A 24,143-nucleotide genomic window follows, 5' to 3' on the forward strand; every position below is an offset into this window, starting at 1 on the left:
GATGCCCCTAAGCTTGGGAAGGTCATTTTTGTCTCATAAGTAAGCTTTGTTTGAACAGACAGTCAAGACAAAATTTTGATCTCATGATTAGGAATTAGGTGTATGTGATGCAATGTATTTCCTATACATGCATATAAGCAAATTCACCTGGCAGAGGACTTATATTAAAAAAATAAATAAATACAATGAGTTCATACAGTCTGGTTTTATAAAATAAGAAGAAAAGTCAGGGACCTTTGTGATAAGACGTTTCTGTACTTTTTAACAAGCTCAATAAACCTCATCTAAGTTCTCAAATTCAAAAGTATCACTACTTTGATCTAAAATAATAAAGAAGTTCTTTAACTTCTTTGTAATATGGTGAATATAAAAATGCAGAAGTCGCTTTAAGGATGCTGTTATATCAGAGACTCTACTAGGGGAAGCTATCAGGAAGTATTGCAAATAATAAGTTCACAAAAATGGTTAATTTATTTGTATGTACTTTGTTGGTATCATTGGAAATGGAATCACAGGCACAAGGTCAGTGTTTGATTCATGTTTGAGAACTAGTTGTGCACATAGGGCATGCTTTCAGGCATTGGAACGTTGCCCAAACACCAGCTGAGCCAGATGCTTGCTGGTCAAGGTCTGAAGCTCACTTTTCTGAGACAGTCTGCAGTTTTCTTTGCAGAGGCTGATTTTCAGAGCACAAAACACCTCAACAGAAAAAAATAGTTATATAAAGGTGATAGTAACGATCAGGCATGGTTCTCTTTACCCTAGAATATTATGGTGTCACAGCTCTACTTTTGGACCGCTTATTTGTTGTTGGTGAATCATGGAAGTATTTATTTTTATTAATGACAAAAAAACGTAAAAAAAAATTTAGGAGGGAGATGTAGAAATGGGGCTACAGCATCCGATATAGACTCAGTCTGTCTTTAATTTTGGTAACTTCTTCAGGGGCACAGCTTATGCTGGAAAACTTTAAAAACTGAGATAATTCCTAACAATCAGCCTCAAGATGACATCTGCATGCAATTAGAGTCCTACTAGGTAGAATATTAATGGGCAGTAGTATGCACATCACATAGCGGTATATTTTGCTGTAGTGGCTCTTCTGTAAGTTAAATTGCATCATTTAAAGTTTTAAAAATATAAGTCATATCTGTTTTCATGTGAGAATGTTCCATTTTGAAATTTACATAAAAATGTCAAGAAGGGATGTTTCTCAGACAGATATGGAGTGGGTAAATTATGCAGCATTAAATAGCTCAGCCCAAGAGCTTAAAGTGTGTTTGGGTTCTTTTTTTTTTTTTTTTTTAACAAGTAAAGTTTCCATTCTTGTAACTTTGCTTTTTTCTTTGCTCCTCCTGTCTAGCTTTTAATAACCCACGAGCAGGGCAACTGGGCAGGTTATTACCAAACCAGAATTTACCACTTGACATCACACTGCAGAACCCAACAGGTGCAGGAACTTTCCCACCCATAAGAACGAGTAGCCCCTATTCAGTGATACCTCAGCCGGGACTGATGGGCAGGAATGAAGGGATGATAGGAAGTCAAGGAACTTTAGGCAACAGTAGCACAGGTAAGATGACTTTCCATGTTTTTTAGACATCCTTGAGTAACAGACTATAGCGTGTGTAACTTAATGTTGGGGTTATTACAAGTACAAGTTGTTATAAGTATTTTCCAAAAAGTCTGAAAAACTTGTGTTTCATGGGCTGTTACGTATTGGCATATTTATTTTGAACTTCTGTTTCTGCATATTTTCAGTCCTGCTCTTTATGCACTGCTTTTCACCTACCTGAAAATTTCTAGATGAACATATTGTATTGGCAGTTAGAGTCTGTTCACATATATGTTCCAGATTCAGCTGAGGCTTAGACAGGTAAAGATCCAATCTTTCTGCCTCAAAAAAGCAAATAAATGAACCACTTCTCTGGAGATGTAGTTCTTTCAAAACAAAATTGTGGGCAGTACTGTTGCCCTTATGATGTGTATCTCTACAGACCTTGGTTTTGCCCTCAGTTGTCCTTTATTTATTAGCCTTAGTTCTCATTTTAAATTAAAAAAATGCTGATATTTTCATCATTTTCTGAAACATAAACTTTTTTGAAACCATCAGATGTTGCAGTGGTATTACCTCTTGTCACGGATTATGCCTGATCGGTGGTGCACTGATTTCTTCATGTTGCCCTAGTACTGTACAAAGATCCCATGGGGAGTTTCACAAGAAAAGCCTGGCTGATTGACTTATTTCAACTCGTACATAGTCTGAGACTGTCCAAGTGTGCAACAACTGCTAAAAGCTCTGAGTAAATAAATGGGTATTGTAAGTCCTTTCAGCTGGCTATATTCGCTGTCAAAAATTTTATATTTAGTTTGCATCAGTATTACAAAAGACATGCTGCCAGACACTGAAATATCCTATTTAAGCAGTTTAGAGGTCAACTTGTAGTCTTTCAAGTGTCCTATTACTTTCATGTTCTGTGTACATATTAGAGGATGTTATTCATCTTATGTATACAAGTTAAGAGAGTATTATCTGTGTTCCTGCCATTTGCTCTAGCACACCACATATTTCAGCTGATAGAATACACACAAAAATAGAACAAACCTGAGGATGTAACACTGAAGCAGATTTTGTAGAGCAGCTGAGACAATGACCCTCTTCAGAGGGTTTTTCTCCTTGGTTGTATATCACCAAATAATTGAACTGACAAGTAATAATTATTTGTGTGGCTTTTAGTATTCATTTAAGGATGTTGCAAAATGCAACTAGAGAGACCAGTAGTCCAATCTGAAATCAGTGTTTTATCTGCTCTCTTGACTGTATAAAATTGAAATGTATAAATACTATGAATGCATGTCTTTGGGTTTGGGGGGTTTTTGTATTGGGGTTTGGTTGGGTTTTTTTGGCTACTGTCAGAGTGTAGTACTCTATATATTCCAAGTGTAAATAAACTGTATCAGTTGTTTACAGTAGATGTAGGAGGACTTCCCCTAAAATAACGGTAATGAACTTCAGCATATATCGGAAAGTTCCTGTGAGTAATTTCCCTGCACCGTATATTGGTTTGAAATTATCTGGGTGAGCCTTGAAGCTAAGAAGGCTCTAGGTTCTGAATGAGAGGGCTTGCCAAAAGATGTTTGCAGAATGCGAATTTAAATTTAATCCTAATTTGTAATCGTGTGTGGCGATAACATGTTGTTAGTCAAGTCTTCATTCTCACTTAGCACTTGGAAAGTAAAGCACTGACACACACATCAGCAAACGTGATTCATTTCCTGAGGAAGGAAGTTAGGGCTATCCACACACCCTCAGCACCTGTTGCAGACTACATGTGGGAACACTTACTCTGAACAGCGTTTCGGAAATGATAAAAGGATCTTCCTCATGTAAAATGTATAATAATCTCCAGTCCCTTGACTAAGCAGCATAAGGCATCATTCTGTAGCTTTGCACATCTGGACGGGCAGTTGTGGTACAATGTGCTTTGAGTGAAACTACTGCATTTTTGTTGCTAAAAATGTAGCTCATCAGGCAGTTGTAATGCTAAAGCTGTTCTGAATCATGTGCCGGCACCTAAATCTGTTTGGCTTTTGTGCAGGAATGATCGGTGGCAATGCCCCTCGGCCTGCCATGACATCTGGAGATTGGGGAAGCCAGGCTCCTGCTGTGAGGGTGACCTGCGCACCCACAGCTAGTGCCATGAACAGGCCGGTGCAAGCAGGCATGATCCGCAACCCCACGGCCAGCATCCCCTTGAGACCCAGCAACCAGCCTGGCCCAAGGCAGATGCTTCCGTCTCAGGTCATGAATATGGGTAAGTCAGGGCACGCGTGGAGTTGTGCTTTTTGGCGTATGCTGGATTGTCAAAGATGAAGCAGAAAAAACGAAAAAGAAAAAAAAAAGACTCACTTCAATTATAGAGTCGATGAGAACCATATTCCACAATGAAAATTGCCTGTGGAAGTGGGAAGGAAGGTGTGTAAAACACTAACTTTTAACGCATATATTGATATGAACAATTCTTGCTCCTCTGTAGCGCCACAGTGGTGCGGCCAAAGAAAGAGGATCTCGTTTATTAAAGACTGTGGGGTTTTTTAAGAGGAAATGCTGGGAACATTGTAATTGTTCTTGGTCACTTTTAAAGCAAGTACATTATTATAATGACTCTGTATGCTGTCCTTTTTTTATGCTTATCTTACTAATTTTTTGCATCTGTGGTGTCATATCTGCTGTTTTGTGGTTTTGAACCACTTTCAAGTTTTCATGTTATTTTCTCAAATTTTAAAAGCAATTTTTAACAAAAAAATCATGATGCTTTTAAGTGTAATGTTACTGAAGTCTTAATGTTTTTGTTTGCTGTTACTGTAACATAGACAATTCAATGGAAAGAATTAACATTAAAGTACATTCTTTTCACAAAAGCTATGCGGTCATTTTTCCTTGATTAGGGCCAACCGAATTGGAGATGAACATAGGAGGACCTCAGTATAGTCAACAGCAGGCGCCTCCAAATCAGACTGCACCATGGCCAGACAGCATCTTGCCTATAGATCAGGCAACTTTCGGTAGTCAGAACAGGTGAGTCTTACTGTCACATCAAAACAGAGAGAAATTTTACAGGCCCATATTTTATATGCCTCATGGAAACAAAGCCCTATATAAAATACTCACCAGATGCATATCAATTTAATGCTTATAATATTTTACACTCGTGCAATGTATACATGTTACAGTACTACTTATAAATGTTCTCGTTGCCATTTAATGTGTTGGAAGAATTGGAAGTTCTGTATCACAGTGAATGCTGCCAGTGCTTTGGGTGGTTGCACCATTTTCACCTCTTGAGCATTAATATGGGCTGGTTTTGCTGGTTTTAGTGTTAACAATTATACTTAACACTAGATGTGGAAAAATGCCAGAGCCTTTGTAGTTACCACATAGCTGTCTTTTCCTGCAACAGAGTTGTGTTTTAAGTAGTGCAGGACATCGTTAATTTCTGTTTTGTTTGGGGATTTTTAATTGGCCTAAATTCTGTAAAAGGTGAGGAAGGAAAGATGAAGTGAAATGGAGGCTGCCTCTTCCCTGAAGTTAGCTCCTTCTCAGGTATCCAGAACCACAGTTTGATCACAAGTTATTAACTCATATGTAATATATTAACTTTGTTCATTATTAAGACTTTTAAATAATGCCATGTCTTCTCCAAAAAGTTTACCACTTAAATTAGAGAAATTATATATATATGGACTGTATAAGTGACGCAAAATGGACAGATAAAGGAGAAATGTTGAAATATTTTGAATTGCATGAGTTGGGATATTTTTCAGCAGTAAATGGGAGCAGTGCTGAAAAGAAAATGAAGAGGAAGCAGTTGGAAAAAAGTGTGTTTGAAGAAAGATTAATCTTTTGACTACATTCTCTTAATTTTCATTGTGAAAGGATGTCTGAAAATATTACCTGTAAATTTAAGTGTGGAGTTTTCTCTGTTAATTTTCCAACTTTTTCATGCTTTTCAAGTTGTTTCCTGGTGCTAATTCTCCCCCAGTTAGGGTCTCTGTATGCCAAAAGCACTGTTCGTATAACTTAATTATTCACTTAAAAAATTACACCATAAAATAAAATACAAGGCCATGTTTGGTCAGCAAGCCAGGCAGATAATTCTTCCAATTCGTTAGCTTTGCGTTTCTCATAATTTCCTTGTAGCTGAAGATGGTGAAAAAAATTCCCATTGCATTGCATCTGAAAGTAATCATATTTTGATCATTTACACCCAGAGACGATGAATTGTTTCGTGCTGTCATTTCTTATTTTATTAATCCCTAGGATTTATATTTTTATAATATGATTATCCTCATGAGTATTAAATTTGATAAAAGTTAAATTGTGAGTAAAAATAATTATTTTAGAGAAAAATTAAACATTATCATTGTGGTATATAAAAGAAATGGGGAAAAAACAAAGTAATTGTCATTGCTTAACATGCAGAATTTGACAAATGTTTTAAAGTTTTTCTTACCATATGTATTTACAGTTTGAGGGAGGTTTTTGGCTAGCCCCATTGATTATTTTTCCAGATCATAGATCCCTTCTTATAAGTCATCTTTAAAGTTTGCAAGCAATTTAATTCAAAGGATTTTTTTTTCTCTTCCCTTTTACTGATTTATAATTCCATCTGTGAGAGTTACAGAAACTTTTCTATACATGAAATTGATTAATACTTTGCGGTGTTTTAAAGGTACATCATATATATCCTTTATTTTTTACAGTCCAGGATCTAATTTAAAAGAATATTGTTTTGTTAATTTTCCTGCTTGCCATCCTTTGGGTTTTTAGGTGTATAGCCTGATGATGCAGCTCTTTCCTTCTGCTTAGCTTTGACATAGAGATTAGACTTCCATGGCAACGATATATCTCATTATGGAAACTAAATACACAAACATGTTTCTTTGTTTTTCCAAACAGACATGTAAAAAGGGTTCACATATAGTGCTGTTTCCTCCCTTCATGTGTGACAGCTTTTGTTGTCTCTGAGTAATTATCTGGGATGAGATTCTGCCATAATGTGCATATAGTAGCTGCCCTTGCTTGCAGAATGCTTTGCTCTTTATATTTTCTATTGTAGTCTTGTAGTATTGCGCGTGAAGTAGGGCTCGTGTGTGAACTGCAAAACAAAAATATGTCATTTGGCTGCAGATAAGGTGTTGTTTCAGATTTAGTTTGTTTCTCAGTAAGTTTTGTCCTTTGGGTTTGGAATAAACCTTTATTCTGCCTTTGTAACTGTGAGTGTGCTTTGCATACAAACTCAGGGGTAAGCCAGCACACTCTGCCTGACAGTAACCAAATTCTTGCTGACACCCTTCTGAGGCACATAACCGAGTGCATAAACTGGTACCCAAGTGTGCAATTCTGTAAGATGGGTTGAGCTGATGCAGTGTTTTGCCGCAAACAAAAAGGGGAATGTCCTTTTCTCCCTGCTGCCTCATGCTTCTGGCCAGCTCTTCCAGATGTTCGGTTTGTGCGAGCTCAGACAATCCTTAGACCCCTCTGTGACCTGTTCGGCTTGCTTAGTCTGATAGAAAATCAGTTAAGAAGAGTGTCTATGGAAATGAGTTCTTCTTCTACTTGTGATAGTATACTTAATCTAACATCTAAAATTTAAAGTTACAATTAGTTAAAAAATTATTTAACCTTCTGTGTTCAGTGACTATATTCTATACTGAATTCTCCGTTCCTCTGTTGACCCTGTAATATGAAATCAGCACTCGGGCGTCCCTTTGGTGTGCTTGCTTACTTGTTGGATACACCGTGCTTGTAGGGTCTTGACAGGCATTAATCACACTAGTTACTTCTTTGAGTAGCATACCTTTCATCCAGAATAGTTTTCTAAACAAAATTGTCAGTGATTAAAATAATTTCTGTCTCCACTTGTTAGTTCAATTTGAGTACTAATCCTCTGATATTATTTCTTGTTTTTCAGCAGCTGTTTACCAACGCTGTGTTCATGTTTTCACAGGCAACCCTTTGGCAGCTCACCAGATGATCTCTTGTGTAATCATCCTTCATCAGAGTCACCAAGTGATGAGGGTGCTCTCCTGGATCAGCTTTACATGGCATTAAGGAATTTTGATGGCTTAGAAGAAATCGACAGGGCTCTAGGCATACCAGAACTAGTTAGCCAGGTATACCAAACATTGCACTGCATGTTTTAGGTATTGCATTTAAAGGATATGTTGTCAAGGTGTAGGTAAAATGTGTGTCAAAGAAAGGGATTATAAAACACTTCTTGAAAGCTAGGATGGAGTTATATATTTTTGTGGGAGTTCATCTAACAGTTCAGTGTCACCTGAAAAGCTTCCTTCAGCCCCAGGTTTAGTCTTCCTTCCTCTTCCCTGCCATCCTCTCCTAGCTCTCCTTCTTCTGACCTGTGCTGAGCCACTTTGCTTTATGCAACTAACCTGACCTAAGCCAAAAAATTAACAGGCTTCTGCTTATCTCGTGGTCAGAGGAACAACTGTATGGGAGAAAGGTACAGCAACAGGGTATAGGAAAGAAGAAAAAAAGAACGTGAAGACCTAGGAGCAGAGGAGTAAGATCAAGACCTTTGTGTGATGGGGGCAACAAGCTTTTGGATGAGCAAACCTGTAATGTGCAATTTCACCCATAGTTTTTCCCTTAGTTGATTAATGTGTGTTAAGGGATGAGTTTCACCTGAAGCAGCTGATTTCATTCCAACCACTTAAAACTGTAATTTTTTTTTTTTATTACAAACATGCTTCCTAAACTTTGCAGCATGAATTTGTTCTATTCTTTTTCATCCATTTTTTTGCCCACAATTATTTTTTATTAGCTTCCAGTTGGTTCTTTTCCATTTCAGTGTTATATGATGCAAAAAAGTGTGGTAAAAAAAAAATGATTGGGGGGAAAAGTTAGCGCTTGATGTTTCTAGCATCAAAATTGTATTTCCAAAAACAGCTGTATGTATCTCTATAATGATTTAATATTCTCAGACAAGCCTAGAATACCTGTTTCATTTCCCAGCACTCATCAGCATCCTGAGCATAACTCTGAACTAGCTCTGCATTTTAGATATGAAGTGGGACCAATGACATCCTGCTTTGGACATGAGAAAACTATCTCCAAGCCTATTTGGTGCAACACAGAACTCAGTGAGGTGTTAAGCTAGAGATAGAATTTATTGCTGAACTTCAATTTTGCAGTGTGACACTTTCAGGCAATATGACGTAGCTTTTGGAATACCACCACCAGAAAAATATGAATAATGTTTTATTTCAGACTAAGGGGTAAATATCTTTCTATTTAATTAATATCTCAGTGGAAACAGTTAAAGAATTTTGCAGGTAAGAGAACTGTTGCATTTTAGAACATGTTTTTAAAATATCCATCAAATATTTTATAGGAGCTTAGAGTCTTTCTTTCATGAGGGCACTGAAATTTAGATTAACTTGATTTCCAAGGTCAGTGTGGAATAAGCTATAAAATTATTCTGGCTAGAGCAAATATTAGGGGAGTATATAGAACAGAGTTAAGAATTGTGTTAGCTTTTTTATGCTAATGGATAATCAGTTTGTGTGAAAGTGTCCTGAAAGAATTAGGCACTCTGTTCACATTAGTTTCTGTAATAGTTTCAGGCGTCTTTATTTGAAGTCATTATTTTGTTTAAAGATACTGATAAAAACCTACTTTCTTATGCTTATTCATTTGTAACGTCTTTGAATTTATCTCGGATTCAATGGCAAAAATATGCTGGCATCACTTCATTTACAAATTTTCATATAGCATTTGTCATTTCAGGTTTTTATTTGTTAGCAGAATGATACAATGGCTGTATTAGGAACATGACAAAGATTGTGGGTCTTTGTTTTTAAAAAAAAAAGAGAAGAGAGGAGGAACTTGTCTCCATGAATGTGTTTTGACACTCAAAAATACAATTCTGTTTATTTTTAAGTTTCATATTTAGGTAAAGAAAATTTATGTAATTTTCTGTATAAAAACATTCACAGCCTAGAAGGTTGGTTTTGCAGGGTGTCTGTATTAGTCTCGTATAATCCTGTGAAAAGCCACGTCCAGCCAACTGTTCCTGTTGTTCACGTATTTCTGCAGAGCCAAGCTGTTGACCCAGAGACCTTCCCCAGCCAGGAGTCGAGCATCCTGATGGAGCAGAAGGCTCCGGTGTTCTCCCAGCAGTACGCGGCGCAGGCTCAGATGGCGCAGGGCAGCTACGCGCCCATGCAGGACCCGAGCTTCCACCCCATGGGGCAGCGCCCGGGGTACGCAGCCCTGCGCATGCAGCCCCGGCCCGGCCTCCGGCCCGCCGGCATCGTGCAGAACCAGCCAAACCAGCTGCGGCTCCAGCTGCAGCACAGGCTCCAGGCACAGCAGGTACATCCGCTCCCGTGCCCAGTTTCACGCTGGCGCAGGCGCCTCTCCTAGGCGGCACCTACTGACTGTCAGCTTGCTCCGAATAGACCAGCTCTCAAGTGTGTACCCTGTTTTATTATAGCCTAATTCCACTTTTAAACTAAAAACACTAGCCATAATGAGTTTGCCGAGACAGCACCTTGCGCGTTCTCCTTTTTGATCTTTTTTTGTGTCTTTCCGTTACTCTTTCTGTAATACTGTGGAAGAATGTGCCTAGTATTTAAGCCTAGGTCTCACTAATTCTTTGAGCAAAGCTAGTCTTTTTCTGTTTGTTATATCTTGGCTCTTCCAGCAATCTAAATGCTTTTATTGCTGCTTGTTACCTCCATCCTTTTTTTTTTCCTTGGCATCGGTCTACTTTTGAGGATCACTTGAAGTTTTTGTTTCTTGTTCATTTTTAAATATATAGGTTCATAGTACTATCAATAAGATATTAATGCTTTTCTAGTGGAGGAGGAAAGATCATTTCTGCCTTCAAACATCAGGATAGGGTCTAATTCAGAGTAAATCTCAACAGTCCAGTCCCAAACTTAAAAAGGACAAGAACTGTAGAGGCAGCATGTTTGGTAAACAGCTTAATGCCTGTGTTGTTATTTGTATGGTGTATTATCTCCTTAAGAAACAGGATTCTGTGAATTATAATAGGACTTGAGCAGGAAAACTAGTCCCTGCTTGAATATGTAAAACTAGGTCCTCAAACCAACTGATCGGGAAGTAGATATATATACCTCCGTATATAAAATTTCCCTTTTCTTGTTTTCCTTCTAAAAACTTTTGGGTTTTGGTGTTGGGGTTGTTTTTTTTTCTTTAGAATCGGCAGCCACTGATAAATCAGATCAGCAGTGTCTCCAATATGAATCTGTCTTTGAGACCTGGAGTGCCAACACAGGTGAGAGAAAATAGTACTTTTAAAAACAAAAATTCACTTTGTTTTCTTCTTTCTCCTCCCAGTTAAATACAGTAGTAATGCTATGTGGTAAATACATACAATAAATTCTAAATCTTGAATACAAATAATGCAGTCTGTATGATAAGTATTTTACTGTTTTATTTCTGAGAGTCTTTCCCATATTTACATGGGGTGGATGGTTGTTTACTAGAGATATGATATAACTGCATTTTTAACCAAGCTTCTCATTTCCTAAAGATGCATTTCTTTAATGAGCGACTCTATTTGCAATTACAAATCTGCAACATTAAACACTGGTATTATTTCAGTTATTGACTCTTGCACTGTTGGAAGTCTTTCCCAGCAGAAGTATTAATAGGATTATTTTCTCCTCTTTAATATTATTGTTAGTTGTGTGGTGGGGGAAAAAAAGAGCTGGAATCTTCCAGATTGCTCCAGTGGAGATGCCTCCACTGGTCAGGTTGCCTTAGAAGGGGTTATTGATAGTGTCTGTGGTTTTCCCTGCAGGGCCCTATCAACGCGCAGATGCTGGCGCAGAGGCAGCGGGAGATCCTGAGCCAGCACCTGCGTCAGCGGCAGATGCAGCAGCAGCAGCAGCAGGTGCAGCAGCGGACGCTGATGATGCGAGGGCAGGGCTTGAGCATGACCCCCAGCATGGTGGCCGCCGGTGGCATACCAGCAACCATGAGCAATCCGCGGATCCCGCAGGCAAATGCACAGCAGTTTCCGTTTCCTCCAAACTACGGTACTGATTCCACCCCCCCAGTGCCTTTCGGCAGTCCTTACTTCCCCGTGTCCTCTCCAGTGCTGGGTCCAAGCTCCCCTCCTACAGCCCCTTACCTGGCTCCCTGGGAATGATGGGAAACGTGGAGCTTCAGGCCCCTTGGGAGTCCTCAAATGCAACATGGTACCTTCCACTTTCCTCGCTCTAGTACCACGTATTCTCTGAGCACTGCTCTATTTTTAAGCAATAGCAGAAGTGTGATGTGTGTGTTTGCATGTGTCTATACATATAGACACATACAAATGTGTATGCACACAGGAACACGTATATGTATATGTATTGGCTTGATGGACTCTGAATTTTGACTATACTCAACAAACCAGTATGTACAGTAAAAAGTGCAAATGAAGATAAAGATATGAATTGATGCTGGCAAACAGCATAAGGTGACCAGAAGCCTCATCAGAAGCAAAGCTGTACATAATCCTTTTAAATCATTTTTATATTGGCGGAGATTTTTTGTGTTTTGGTAATGAGATATTGCTTAAGTATCCGGCAGATTCTTCCCCAAAAAGGATAATTCTTTGTGTGTGCATTATAATGTAAAATTAGCAACTAACTATTGAGTTTAAATAATAAAAATTCGTTTCAGATTAGGTATTCCCTTCCCTGTCCTTAAACTTGTGTGTAATATGATAGCTAATACCATTTTGTTTGTACATTTTACAAAGCTGTATACTGCTTTGTTCTGGGGGTGCATGGGGCAGTTACCCCATTCAGTTATTTTTATACAGCTTCTTTACTTTATTTGTAAGTATTGTATAAGCTATATTGCAAATATATTAAATAATATGAAATGTGCAAGTTCTGCTGATAGAACCAATTATGTCCATCCAATTCTAAATTTGGTATCTACTCTTATTGATCTGTTAGCCTTTACACCAGTAAGAAGTTAAGTCATGCAGAGAGCGAATATAGGAATAGATTTCATACCACCTGATTCTTATGCCAGCATTAAGGGTGGCTTGTTTCTGTTGAGTATGCTGTTCGTGATGAACTTAAACAAGACCAAAATGACTTGGTTTAAAACAAAATTTCTGCACGCAATTGGCATACAACAGCTTAAATTAGGTTTTCTTTGCATCTAGATTTTTTTTTTTATTTTACAAAGTTATTAAATGCTCGCACAAAATGTCATTGCCTGTTTTTGCAGGGACACAGAAATAGAGATACTAAGGTTCTAGGAACTTTAGAAGAAGTTGAAAATTACAGCATAAATGTTAAAAAGTGGTGCCATGCAGTAAACAGGTCATGCAGAACTTTCACTAAAATGGATTTATACACAGAAGCAAAATGTTGTATTTGTTGTTTTGAATGCAGTTTCTGAAAAAAAAAGTCACTTGCCAGTGTTTTTCTTTTGGTCTGTAGAAAGGAGAGACCGCTTGTGTGATTAGGACACACAGGTAGCCAACATACTTATGCAAAATGATTTTTTTAAGGTTAGACATAAGTATTAGTTGATGATGTCTTGCTTTTAATCTAGATCCCATGTTAAGACACAAGGTTGTAGGTTTCACATGACATAAGTAGGACTGTGTAAAGACATGTCTGCAGGTATGAGCTCTTGGCTTGTTTTAACTTTGAATGTACAGTGGCTAAATTTCTCATTTTCTTCTTCAGGTATTAGTCAGCAGCCCGATCCAGGCTTCACAGGGGCCACCACACCTCAGAGTCCACTAATGTCCCCAAGACTGGCTCATACTCAAAGCCCCATGATTCAGCAGTCTCAGGCTAATCCTGCCTATCAGTCCTCTACGGAGATGAATGGGTGGGCACAAGGGAGTATGGGTGGAAACAGGTAAATCCGGAAAAAAACCAAAATGAACACACAGAGTAATGGGGTCATTTATGGTCTACACTTACCTATGGGGTTGTTTATATGTAATTGTTTGCTTATTTGTTTGTTGTTAACTATCCTAAAAGAGATTTCTTTTTAATTTGGCTTGACGAGTTGGTTTAAATTCTGTCTTCATACAAGGCAAAGTGAGTGCATAGCTAAAAGACCTGCATCCACACAATGCATTGCTTTGTCTGTCATAACTGATAAAACACTGTGTGTCCTTAAGAAGCACCTCTGCTGCACAGTGAGCTCCAGCCCCTAATGTTTATGTGGATGCGTTTCTTCTGCATACAATTTTCATGTGCTCCCACACTGCTTTCCACACGGCTGGATCAGCTGAGCCGGAGCCTATGCATTCCCTACTGCTCTGGAATTGCGGTGACTGGATATCACCTCCCACTTTAAACGCTGGAGTGCAACCAGGTTCAATCCATTAGCGCTTGCAGATACTGGGGGTCAGCATATAACTGTCATTCTGTGAGAGCATTGTAGCATGCCTCCTGCATGCAGTCACCTTTTCAGTTGAGGCCCATGCCCCAGTCGGTATAGCTCTAATAATCAGTCTGTCCACATTGAATGGGTTGGGTGTTGAACGCTATCAGTAGGCAGCAATGAGCTTCCAGATGGCAATGATCTGTGCTTTTCACTGGAAGACAGGAGGAGCTATCAGGTCGGTGTACAGCCTGTATCACTTGACACTGGGGTGCACACAGTTGTCGCTCTAGCACAGTGCTTTTGTCATCCTGAAGTTCTCGGGCTGCTCTTACTATCCCAGCCCAGCAACAAATCGTTTTCCCGCTGGTTGACAAAGATTTAATAAACCCAGAAAAACAGAATTTCCATGACAAGGCTGACCCAAGTTCCCCTTAAAGCAACTGATTTATCTCTCATCCTTGTCCTTGCCCATGCCCCTTCCTCACTGTCTTCCTGAAGCATCTGCAGGAGGCATAGCTACTGCTGTCGTGGCTTCTGCTGAAACCGCAGCAGGGGCAGCTCGATAAGACCAATGGTTGGCTTGCTAAACTGCAGCTCTATGGCAGAGACATGTCAAATGTGCTTACACAAGCCACTGAGTATTCACAATGATCTGTAGTGTACTGTTTCAGCCATCCAGATAACAACTTAAAAATGGGGTTAGGTGGCCTGAAAAGACACGGAATTGGAAGGAAGAGAATGGTGGGATTTTCTGAGTTTGGTCCTGTGCCCAGAATGCCGTTGCACTCCACCAGGTCTCACAGTGCACAGCAATAGCCTAATGGAATACCCAAGTGCAAGGTTGAGCATTAACTCTGAAAGATTTCCTCAACTGTGGGAGCAGTGCTTTGCAGGGAAGTAAAAGTCAGACATTGATACAGAGGTGGTTACTGTGTGCCATCTGACACGCAGCAAGCCCTTCCACAGTATTTCAGTCTAGTGCAGATCCTCCAAACAGACACATTGTCAGTAATAATTCCTGCATTGACTGTTGGATTATGGTCAAAGAGTAGAACAGACTGATATGTAAACAGTGAAATGCGTTTTAGGAAATATAAGTCTCTCATATGACTTCTGACGTAATGGGAAGGAAGATACTATCCAGAAAGCACTTGACTTTGAATAAAATCTGGGATGACATCTTCCACAGTTGCTCCTCCTTGAGTTGTTCTGAAATGGCCTTAAAGGAACATAGAGGGTAATTGGCTTAGACTTTATGTTGTTTCTTACAGTGCCACATTTTCAAAACCTGATGCCAATATTTAGTAAATGAATTTCTGCACAATTGCATGTCTATATTTGTGAGCCCACTTGCCATAACTGTATGTGCAAATCTGGTATTCATATGTGCAAATGGCCTCTTTTGCAAAAAGGTGTGTTAGACCAGATCCAATATCAGCTCAACAGTCCTGTGCTGTGCTAACACTGGAGGGAGAAAAAGGGGTTTTCCTTTGCCTCCAAAAATTACTTTCCCAAACATATTTAAAATATATACAAAGCCCATTTAGACAGCTAATTGGCTGTTGTTGCACAGGCATAACAGATTTGCACTCTGCCATAGTTTCACACGCAAAGGCATGCATTTTTGTGCACAGACATGGGACCTTAAATTTTGAAAATCTATTCCTTAGACATTAATGTAGCTGAAAACTAGTCTTTCCTTTGAAGTTGGCATAAATGACAGTGTGTACAAATTCTAGCTTAAGGTATATTAAAAAGAGAGTAGTTTCTTAGTGGCTTCAGCATTCTAAGTCTGACACATTGCTTTTTCCATTCCTTGCTGTAGCATGTTTTCACAACAGTCCCCACCACATTTTGGGCAGCAAGCAAGCACCAGCATGTACAATAATAACATGAACATCAGTGTATCCATGGCAACCAACACAAGTGGTATGAACAACATGAACCAGATGACAGGGCAGATCAGCATGACCTCAGCGACCTCTGTGCCTACATCAGGGTTGTCCTCCATGGGTCCTGAGCAGGTGAGAATTGAAGGACTTGAGATGACAGCTAGAGGATTTTCTTTGACTTTCAGTAGTTTTTCAGGTCCGCTGCGTTGGGCTGTAACTGCTGTAAGCCATTACCTTTCTTTTACTAGTTTTCTTGAGAAATGATGATGTTAAAAAGGCTTTGTTCTTAGCTCTGCACTCAGATAACCAAGGTGACCGATGAGGTAGAGAGCACCTTTTGCACCTAAATTTCCTATTGTGACGTAGCACCACTATAGCTAGCACATGTAGTTGGTCCTGGACTTCGTGGAAAGTGCGTGCTGATCTAGCTCCTGTTCTCAGTGGGTAAGTTTCCATAGCACAGTTGCAGGTCACCAGTGGCCTTGCTAATTTTCTCAGCAGTAGAGGCTAGGACTGAATGGCAGGCAGCTGTTTCCTAGAGATAAGAGTGAAAGATGCTGGCGTGGGCAGTGTGTGGAAGATGCTTCTACTGCCCCTGTGTTTGTAGTACCAGACAATAGGCAGTCAACTTCAAGAACTATCAATCTGGCACCTTCACGAGCACAAAATCCACAGTTTTTGTAATGTGGTGCATATAAAATAGATTGCTGAATCAATAGGTAAGTAACCTGTTCTTTTCTGCTGAGAGGAGGTTTGCACACTCATTTTTATTTGAGACTGCTAATTAGGGTATCTGAAATAAGGAAAATAACATTTCTGTTTGTTGACCTGCAATTAAACTCACAGTACGTTAATAAGTATTTGACAAACAAGTCCTCTTAATTAATAGGTTCATATGTTTGTTTCAGAGCTGAACTCCCGTTTGTTCCACACACAGACTTGAAAATACAGACTTTTCTTAGAAATACTGGCAGGAAAGTACCTCTTTTGTCTTCAGGCAGCATCTCCTGCTATGGTGGACAATATCCTAAACTTTTCTTCTGAGACCATAATCATAGAATCATAGAATCATTTAGGTTGGAAAATACCTTTAAGATCATCAGGTCCAACCATTAACCTGGCACTGCCAAGTCCACCAGTAAACCATGTCCCTAAGCACCATATCTACGTGTCTTTTCAATACCTCCAGGGATGGTGACTCAACCACTTCCCTGGGCAGCCTCTTCCAATGCTTGACAACCCTTTCGGTAAAGAAATTTTTCCTAATATCCAATTTTCCAGCCTAAATTTGGTAACAGACTATTGACTTTTCCAACATTGTCCTTTAGCTTAAATAGCTCTTTTCTCCTCTTGTATTTCAGAAAGAGACATTCTATCTACATGATTTTTTTTGTTGTTGTTTTGAGGTTGTTGGATTGTTTTGTTTTGGGTTTCTTGGGGTTTTTCTTCTAAGTTAAACAAGCCACAGTGTTTCAGTCTCTTCTTGTAGGCTTTAAATTCCCTTTCCTTTTCTGCACCTGTTCCAGTTTGAATCAGTATTTCCTAAGCACCAGAGCCATGTGCATAACACTAGTTCTTCCCCATTTCTCTTGGAATACTCTGACAGATATAGCCCCAGATCACATTTGTCTTTTACAGCTGCCGCATACTGGTGACCTGAAGTAATTTTGATACTCCCAAATCTGTCACCTTCTCTGATATTCCCAGTTGCTACACCCAACTATAGCAGACTTTATTATTATTATTAGTTCCCAAGTGCATACTGTTGCACACATTTAATGTAGTAAAACAGTAGTAAAACCAAAAAGAAAAGAGTGGGAATTTGAAGGTGACAGCCCAGTCTGATTTCTCAGCATGCCCATGCAACATAATTTTCCCCAGGAACCTGAATTGAGAAACCTGCATTGTAGAAAGAGATCTGGTTTTATTTCAAAGATTTCCATGCGGTTTCCACTAGCACAGTTGTAGCACTGCTTTTCCCTCCTGTTAGGCTACAAGATCTTGTTTCAAGATAGCATTTATCTGACTTCCAGTAAGCTGAATAGGCTGAGGTTCTTTATCCACCTCAACCTTTGTTTTTCAGCCCTTCAGTCCCTTTTGTGGATCTACTTTAAATTCCGTTGTTGTAACCTCCTTCTAGAAGTATGGACAGAGTAACTGGAGACGGTGATTTAACAGTGACTGCACCAAAGCTGTGTAGAGTCAAGTTCTGCTTGTAATTTCTCTTTCAATCCATGGGTTGCTTTGGCTCTGTTGGTGACAATGCCGCACTGGCGAGCACATACTAAAACCCTTACGATGATCCCCAAATCCTCCTCAGCATGTTCTACCTAGATGAAACCTGTGTTTCCCAAATTATTACCTTCCTTGAGGTCTGTGGCTCATTCTGTAACAGTAACCTGTTTTCCTCCTGATTTACCACCCCAGCACTCTGTCATCTGCAAACTCTGCAAGCAAATGTTTTATGTTTCATCTAGGTCAGAGGTGGCCAACTGGCAGCTGAGGGGCCATTCCTGGGCCACAAGACAGTACTTTTTAGTCCTCAGGAATGTTTGCTGTGTTGCTTCACATTTTCTTTTCTGAGAGACAGGAATAAATACAAATGTTTAAATGAATACTAAAATTGGTTTAATATTTTCTGTGTTCAGGCCATAGTGTTTTACAATTTGGCATCTTTATTTAGCAATTGACCTAGGCTGCACTAAACGTTTTCTTGTAACTGGTGGTTTTCAAGATTACTATATTTTCTTCAATTCTGCTGACTTGCCATTTCATTCATTCTTTTGGCTTTTTTTATACTGTCACTTACACTTTTACTTACTTATTTATTCATTGCCATTTTTTTGTTCTGTAATACATCATTTTAACTTCACATGCTCATCTCTTTCTAACCACAGTGAATAACAGTGGTTACACTACGAATGTGTTCCAGCTTTTGAAAAAAGACTTAACACTTCATATGTTATTGGATGGTTTTGGAAGTAATATGTATTACTTGTTAGTAAAAAGCTGTGCCTGGGCTTATTTACCTGGCCAAAAGCAAGTATAGTACCTTTGGCACCTAACAGGTTTGTTTGGCTCTGTCTCCTGTCTCTCTTTGTGGCACTGTACTGTATCATACAGACATATCCAGAGCTCAAAAATACTAAGTTTGGTGTTTATCTTCTCATACCTGGTATATCTCCAGCTTCTCTTGTTGACTACCTAGGCTCCCAGCATCACCAAATAGAAAATGAAGATTTTGCCCAAAATGTTGTTTTCCATGGGCTCGATATTTTTGATGCTTAGAGACTCTTTTATGTACTTGAGGGATCAGACCTTGTCTTATTATCATCTTCTGCCTTACAATTATGTTAAAGCTCTCTAGGCTGCTCTTACTAGTGTGTATTCTGATACCAGGCTGATATCAGGAATGCTGAAATGCTAGCTGCGAGGTCCACGGGTTTCTTCTGTCCAAAACAGCTTCCTTAGGCATCAAGAAAGTCTAAACCTTCCCGGTGTTGAACCATTCACACAACTTACTGTCTTCTTGTCATTGTCCTCTTGTTTGCACAATGGACTGTTGCCGTGTTTTTGCCCGTTAACTTATTTTGCATCACAGATCCATGTTTTTACTGAATTGTCAGAATTTTTACTGAATTGTCAGAGAAGCAATTTGAAACCTATGCAAGAGAAGAGACTTTTCAGTATATTAAATAAATCACTATCTAGATGTCCCCTCAGAGTAGATGCTTATTAATCTGCACAGGTGCAGTACTCCCCAGGCCAAAATCATCATGGCATCTACAAAGAGTTATCTTGAAAGAGTATTTTGATTCTGCTCAGCATACCGGATGAAAGGAGCTCTGGAGTGGTAGGAAACTTTTCTTATTAGACACCTTGTATATAATTCTGCTTTATTAGCAGGAGGCTGTATTAATGTGCTTAATTGCAAAGGAATTGTTAAACATTTTCTGTCTTGTTTTAGTCAGATTTCCTGTCTGATAACACCAGTTGACCTGTCTTCAGAAAATGATAACCCTTCCATTTCTTTGTCCTTCTCTATACTTTTCTGATGGAATTGCTACCACAGTCAGAAAAGTTTATGTGTCAATGTGGGGTGTTTTGTTTCAAGGACTTCTGAAGCAAATGTACTCTATAACAAAACGGTAGATTTTTTTTTTTTGTATCTGTTACCATGCCAGTCAGGATTCTTGCATCATCACTGGCAAAGAGATTTTGTGATAGGAACTTGACCGGTGCCTTTGCTGCTTTTGTGGCATACAGCCTGGAACCATCTTCCTTTTCCATACTTGTCCTAACTCTGCCATGATGCAAATCATGCGTTCATCTTTTTGTTCCAAAACTGCTGTTGATTCAGTGTACATTTTTTTTATTTCTGCTTTTTATTTTTTCCTTCCTTTGTCTGCTGAACAAACAGAAAAGGCATTTGTGCTTCTACATTCTGACGAATGTTGATCAATAGCAGAAAACACTTTTCAAACATGGGTTCTGTTGCTTAGTCAAATGCATGTAGATAAAGCTGCGAAGCTGCCTTCTTTCTTTCTTTCCGAACAAAACAGTGTGGTCCTCTTCCCTTCTGACTTAAATTTTCAGATTCAGGTTTAAAAATCTGCCCATTTGTATTAAGAAGCAGAAAGCATCACTAGAAGGCTTGCAGCGCTAAACAATCAATTTCTTCAGTATTGAAATTCCTATGGCAAAAATATTTAAGTTTTTAATCTTTCCTGTTGAACTGCAGTCTTGTCTCTGGCAGCGTTTGAAACCACCTCTTTAGGTGGTTGCATGTGATTGCCTTTAGCTTTGCAATGTTTTGTAAAATCGGTGAATAGCAACAGAAACAAGTCAGGAGGACCTGGAACGAGAAGACTTTGGTGTGCTAAATTCACGACAGTCTTCCCCCCTTGCTGCAGCAGGCTGCTGTAGCTGAAGCGAGGTAGCACAGTGACAGAATCTCCTCTGCTTGGCAACACGAGTCTCCTAAAGGGCAGGTGACACAGAAAACATCTTTTTCCTTCCAGCAAAATCTGGAGGGGCATATCTTCACTATTATCACATCCATCTAGTCTGAGGGAAGTAACAGAGAGAACCGAGTCAACAAAGACTCCCTAGGAAGGGGTTTCTTTCCTTGTAAAACTTCTAAGGAAAGCTGGATTTTCTAATATTTCAGAACCGTGCTGAAGGGCTGTGTGTTGTATTTATACCAGTTCCTACACGGTGAGATTAATCCCTTGATTAAGAAAGCAGTGCTGTAAATTTGGCAAGTCACTCTTTCCACATAACTAAGCATGACAGACCCTTTGGTTGTGCAGAAACAGAGAGCTTCAATCCTTTCCCGTGGCTGTGTTCAGAAAGTTGTTGAGACCATCCGTTTAGGAAAGCATGCAGCTGCAGGCTTTCCCATTTAATGCTCTCTTTCTCCCATTGCCTACGAGCAGAAAAATAAGCGTCATTAAAACTTAAGTCAATAGTTGGTATTATTCAGCCTACATGTTATCTCATCGGGCTTTGAAAAAAATTGTGTGGTGGTTTGCAAGCAGAAAAGCTGTGTGTTACTGAGGTTAGGAAAGCAGTTACGGGTTTCTGCTGTCAGGACTTTCATAGCAGGCATGTCCTCTTCAAATAATACTGACCTAATTTATGGAGCCTGTTTTGTAAAATATGCACAAGGGTCATAGTATCAGGAATAAAATCTTTGTTCCTGACTGTGAAGCAGAATAATGAGAGTCAAACACATGCTGCACAAGAAGGGTGCTGAGCTATGTAGTCACTTCCCTGATTGCAACATCATCTCAAAAGTGGATGTTGGTACATGCAAGTAGCATAGTGGTTTATAATGCTTCTTTTTAATTCCCAGCCCTCTTCCCAACGTATTTTCTAATTCATTCTCCTTAATATCTTGTTACCAATAGGTTAATGATCCTGCTATGAGGGGAGGCAATCTTTTTCCAAACCAGCTGCCTGGAATGGATATGATAAAGCAGGACGGAGATGCAACACGGGTGAGAAATGACATACATAGGCATACAGAGGCAACGGAACTATGAATATACTGTGGTCTAGAATGGATACAGTATCTTCTTACTTACAAAGTTAAAAGTACCCAGGGTAATAGTAATTAAGTTTTTTGCAATTAATTTTTTTGAATTCTGCTTTTGGTGACATCTATATTAAGTTCCTTGTTTAGATCCCGCTAGCATTACTGAAATGAATAATACCGAATACATTTACATTAACAGAAGACATTACATTATTGAATTAACAAACAGTCACATTCGGCAGACTTATGTATAGTTGTATTTGCTTTTTACAGAGCAATTACATGACTATTTGCTGGTGATGGGATGTTGATTTATACTTGCACGGCCGCATGCTTAACCCATTTCATGTTTCATCCTGCCCAAGTGTTTTTCCACTTCTCGTTGCATTATACTTAGGGCAAAAATCTCATGAATTATTTAATTTATTACTTTCTGTACAGCGCTTCTTCTGAGAAGAGCGGTAGAACTGAACTAATTTTCACACAAATCTCCAACCGACAGGGTAATTAGCGTTCGCTGAGGTCAAACCCGATTTGTATTCCAGACAGTAACAGTACCGAAGGAAAGACATTGCGGAGCGCTTGGCGCGGGGCCGAGGCCATGAGGTGGTTTTTACGCGCCCCTCCTCAGCGGAAGGTTTTTTAATGGAAATAATCCTCATCGAAAGTAGGTTTGGTACAACGACCCCGGCCTTTCGAGACCTGACGTGGTTTGAAAGGAGAGAGCGGTATTTCCCCTGCGTGATGCGGGCCTCGCAGCTCTGCAGACCCCCCAGACCTCCGCACCCCCCGCCGGGCCCGGCGAGGCACCCCCCCGCCGTGCCGCCCCCCCGTACCGGCCGCGGCCTGCGCCGGGGGCTGCGCGGCGCGGGGAAGGCGCCATCTAGCGGCTGCCGCCTGCCGCTGCCGCCCCGGCTCCTCCCGCCCCGCCGCTCCTTCCCCCCAGCTCTGCCGGCCAGGAGGACGGGGTGGGAAGGCTTTAAATGGCCCCCTTCCGAGCTCCTCCTTGGCATCCAAACAGGCGGCTCTGACCCGTTGTTCCCACGGGAGTCATTTTATACCCCGCTTCGGGTCCCTCCCTTGCACCCTTGCTTCCTGTCATCTCCTTGTAGGCGGTGCTGAAATCAGAAAGATGGAATTAAAGAAACCAATTTTCCTCTTATGCTGCATCCAGTAGCAAAATTCAAAGTTTTCTACAGTTAGAGAAGAGAAATTTGAATAATAGGGGAAATAAAAAAAATTTGACTGCAAATGTATCAAGATTAATGAAAACGAAGAATGTGAAAGTACCAAGGAAGAAGTAACCGTATGTGTATTTTATTGTATCCCTCTGGTTTTTTGCACGCATATGTGTTTAAAACTTCCTGGAGGCCAGTTCTTTCCACACCTTCATGGTCCATATCGAAATCCAAGTGCATGTCTCCGAGAGCGGAGGGTCTGTGCACAGAGAGTCTCTTCTGCAGCCATTTCATGGTCACTTTGGTGTTAAATAAAAAGATGCAGTATGTTCTGCTTTAGCGGAAGCTGTTGTATACCAAGGTGTTATCTTCCTACTTAGTGCATTACCCAACCAGTTAAATTTCACGTGCTAAGAGAAGCCAGACTGTCAGAGAACAAAATACCGGGTACCACTGAGGAAAGAAAGGGAATAAGGCTGTTGAGGGGGAAGCAGACTAAAGAAGAGGAAAGAGGAGGTAGATCTTAAAGAATGGTTGAAGAGAGAAAGAAAAGAGGGTGGATGTGACAGAAAGGGTACGAGAGAGGGTGGAGAGAAGTCAGGGAAGAGGGTGCAGGTGGAAGGAAATGAGTGGCAGGACTTTGGACAGGGAATCTGTGGAATTTAAAATTAAAATAATGGAGTCAGTGCCGTGACAATGAGAGGGATAGTGGCCATGCATGAGAGCAGTTTTGTCTCACCTGGAGAAAAGTAACTTCTTAAAACCTCTTGAATTATTTTGTAAGGGTACATCGGACTGCACTCTGATTTTACTTTGATTGTATTAATGTAGTTCTGACTGTCAAGGAAAATTTAGATGGTTTATATGCACTATAAATACCTTTTACTGAACTTCGGACTGTAATAGAGGTTAAGTAACTACTATTTTCGTGCGTCTGTGCTATAAACTACTCCTATGTAACTTTTTTTTTAAAAGCTCAAGCTGTGTAATTGGAAAGCTGAGGAGAGGATTAATGTGCTTCATCCCTTGGCAGTTGTGGCTTTAACGTATGAAAGCTGAGAAATTCATCTGACAGATGAGAAACTGAGAAACTCATCTGACAAATTTGAGGTTTTTTTCAATGTTTC

General features: G+C 39.8%; 1 protein-coding gene across 6 annotated transcripts in view; it reads left to right on the top strand.

Annotated features, from left to right (window-relative positions):
- Nucleotides 1-24,143, top strand: part of NCOA2 (nuclear receptor coactivator 2) — a 197,530-nt gene that overhangs the window by 167,387 nt on the left and 6,000 nt on the right. For all 6 annotated transcript variants that reach the window (XM_072852358.1, XM_072852357.1, XM_072852360.1 and 3 more), the window contains 10 exons: nucleotides 1,364-1,573; nucleotides 3,600-3,815; nucleotides 4,450-4,579; nucleotides 7,512-7,677; nucleotides 9,620-9,898; nucleotides 10,749-10,826; nucleotides 11,355-11,592; nucleotides 13,252-13,429; nucleotides 15,732-15,930; nucleotides 21,711-21,800. In XM_072852358.1, coding sequence (XP_072708459.1) covers nucleotides 1,364-1,573; nucleotides 3,600-3,815; nucleotides 4,450-4,579; nucleotides 7,512-7,677; nucleotides 9,620-9,898; nucleotides 10,749-10,826; nucleotides 11,355-11,592; nucleotides 13,252-13,429; nucleotides 15,732-15,930; nucleotides 21,711-21,800 — 1,784 coding nt within the window. The remainder of the gene's footprint in view (nucleotides 1-1,363; nucleotides 1,574-3,599; nucleotides 3,816-4,449; nucleotides 4,580-7,511; nucleotides 7,678-9,619; nucleotides 9,899-10,748; nucleotides 10,827-11,354; nucleotides 11,593-13,251; nucleotides 13,430-15,731; nucleotides 15,931-21,710; nucleotides 21,801-24,143) is intronic.

Source organism: Ciconia boyciana, chromosome 2 (assembly GCF_034638445.1).
Source record: "Ciconia boyciana chromosome 2, ASM3463844v1, whole genome shotgun sequence".
Classification (NCBI taxonomy): Eukaryota; Metazoa; Chordata; class Aves; order Ciconiiformes; family Ciconiidae; genus Ciconia; species Ciconia boyciana.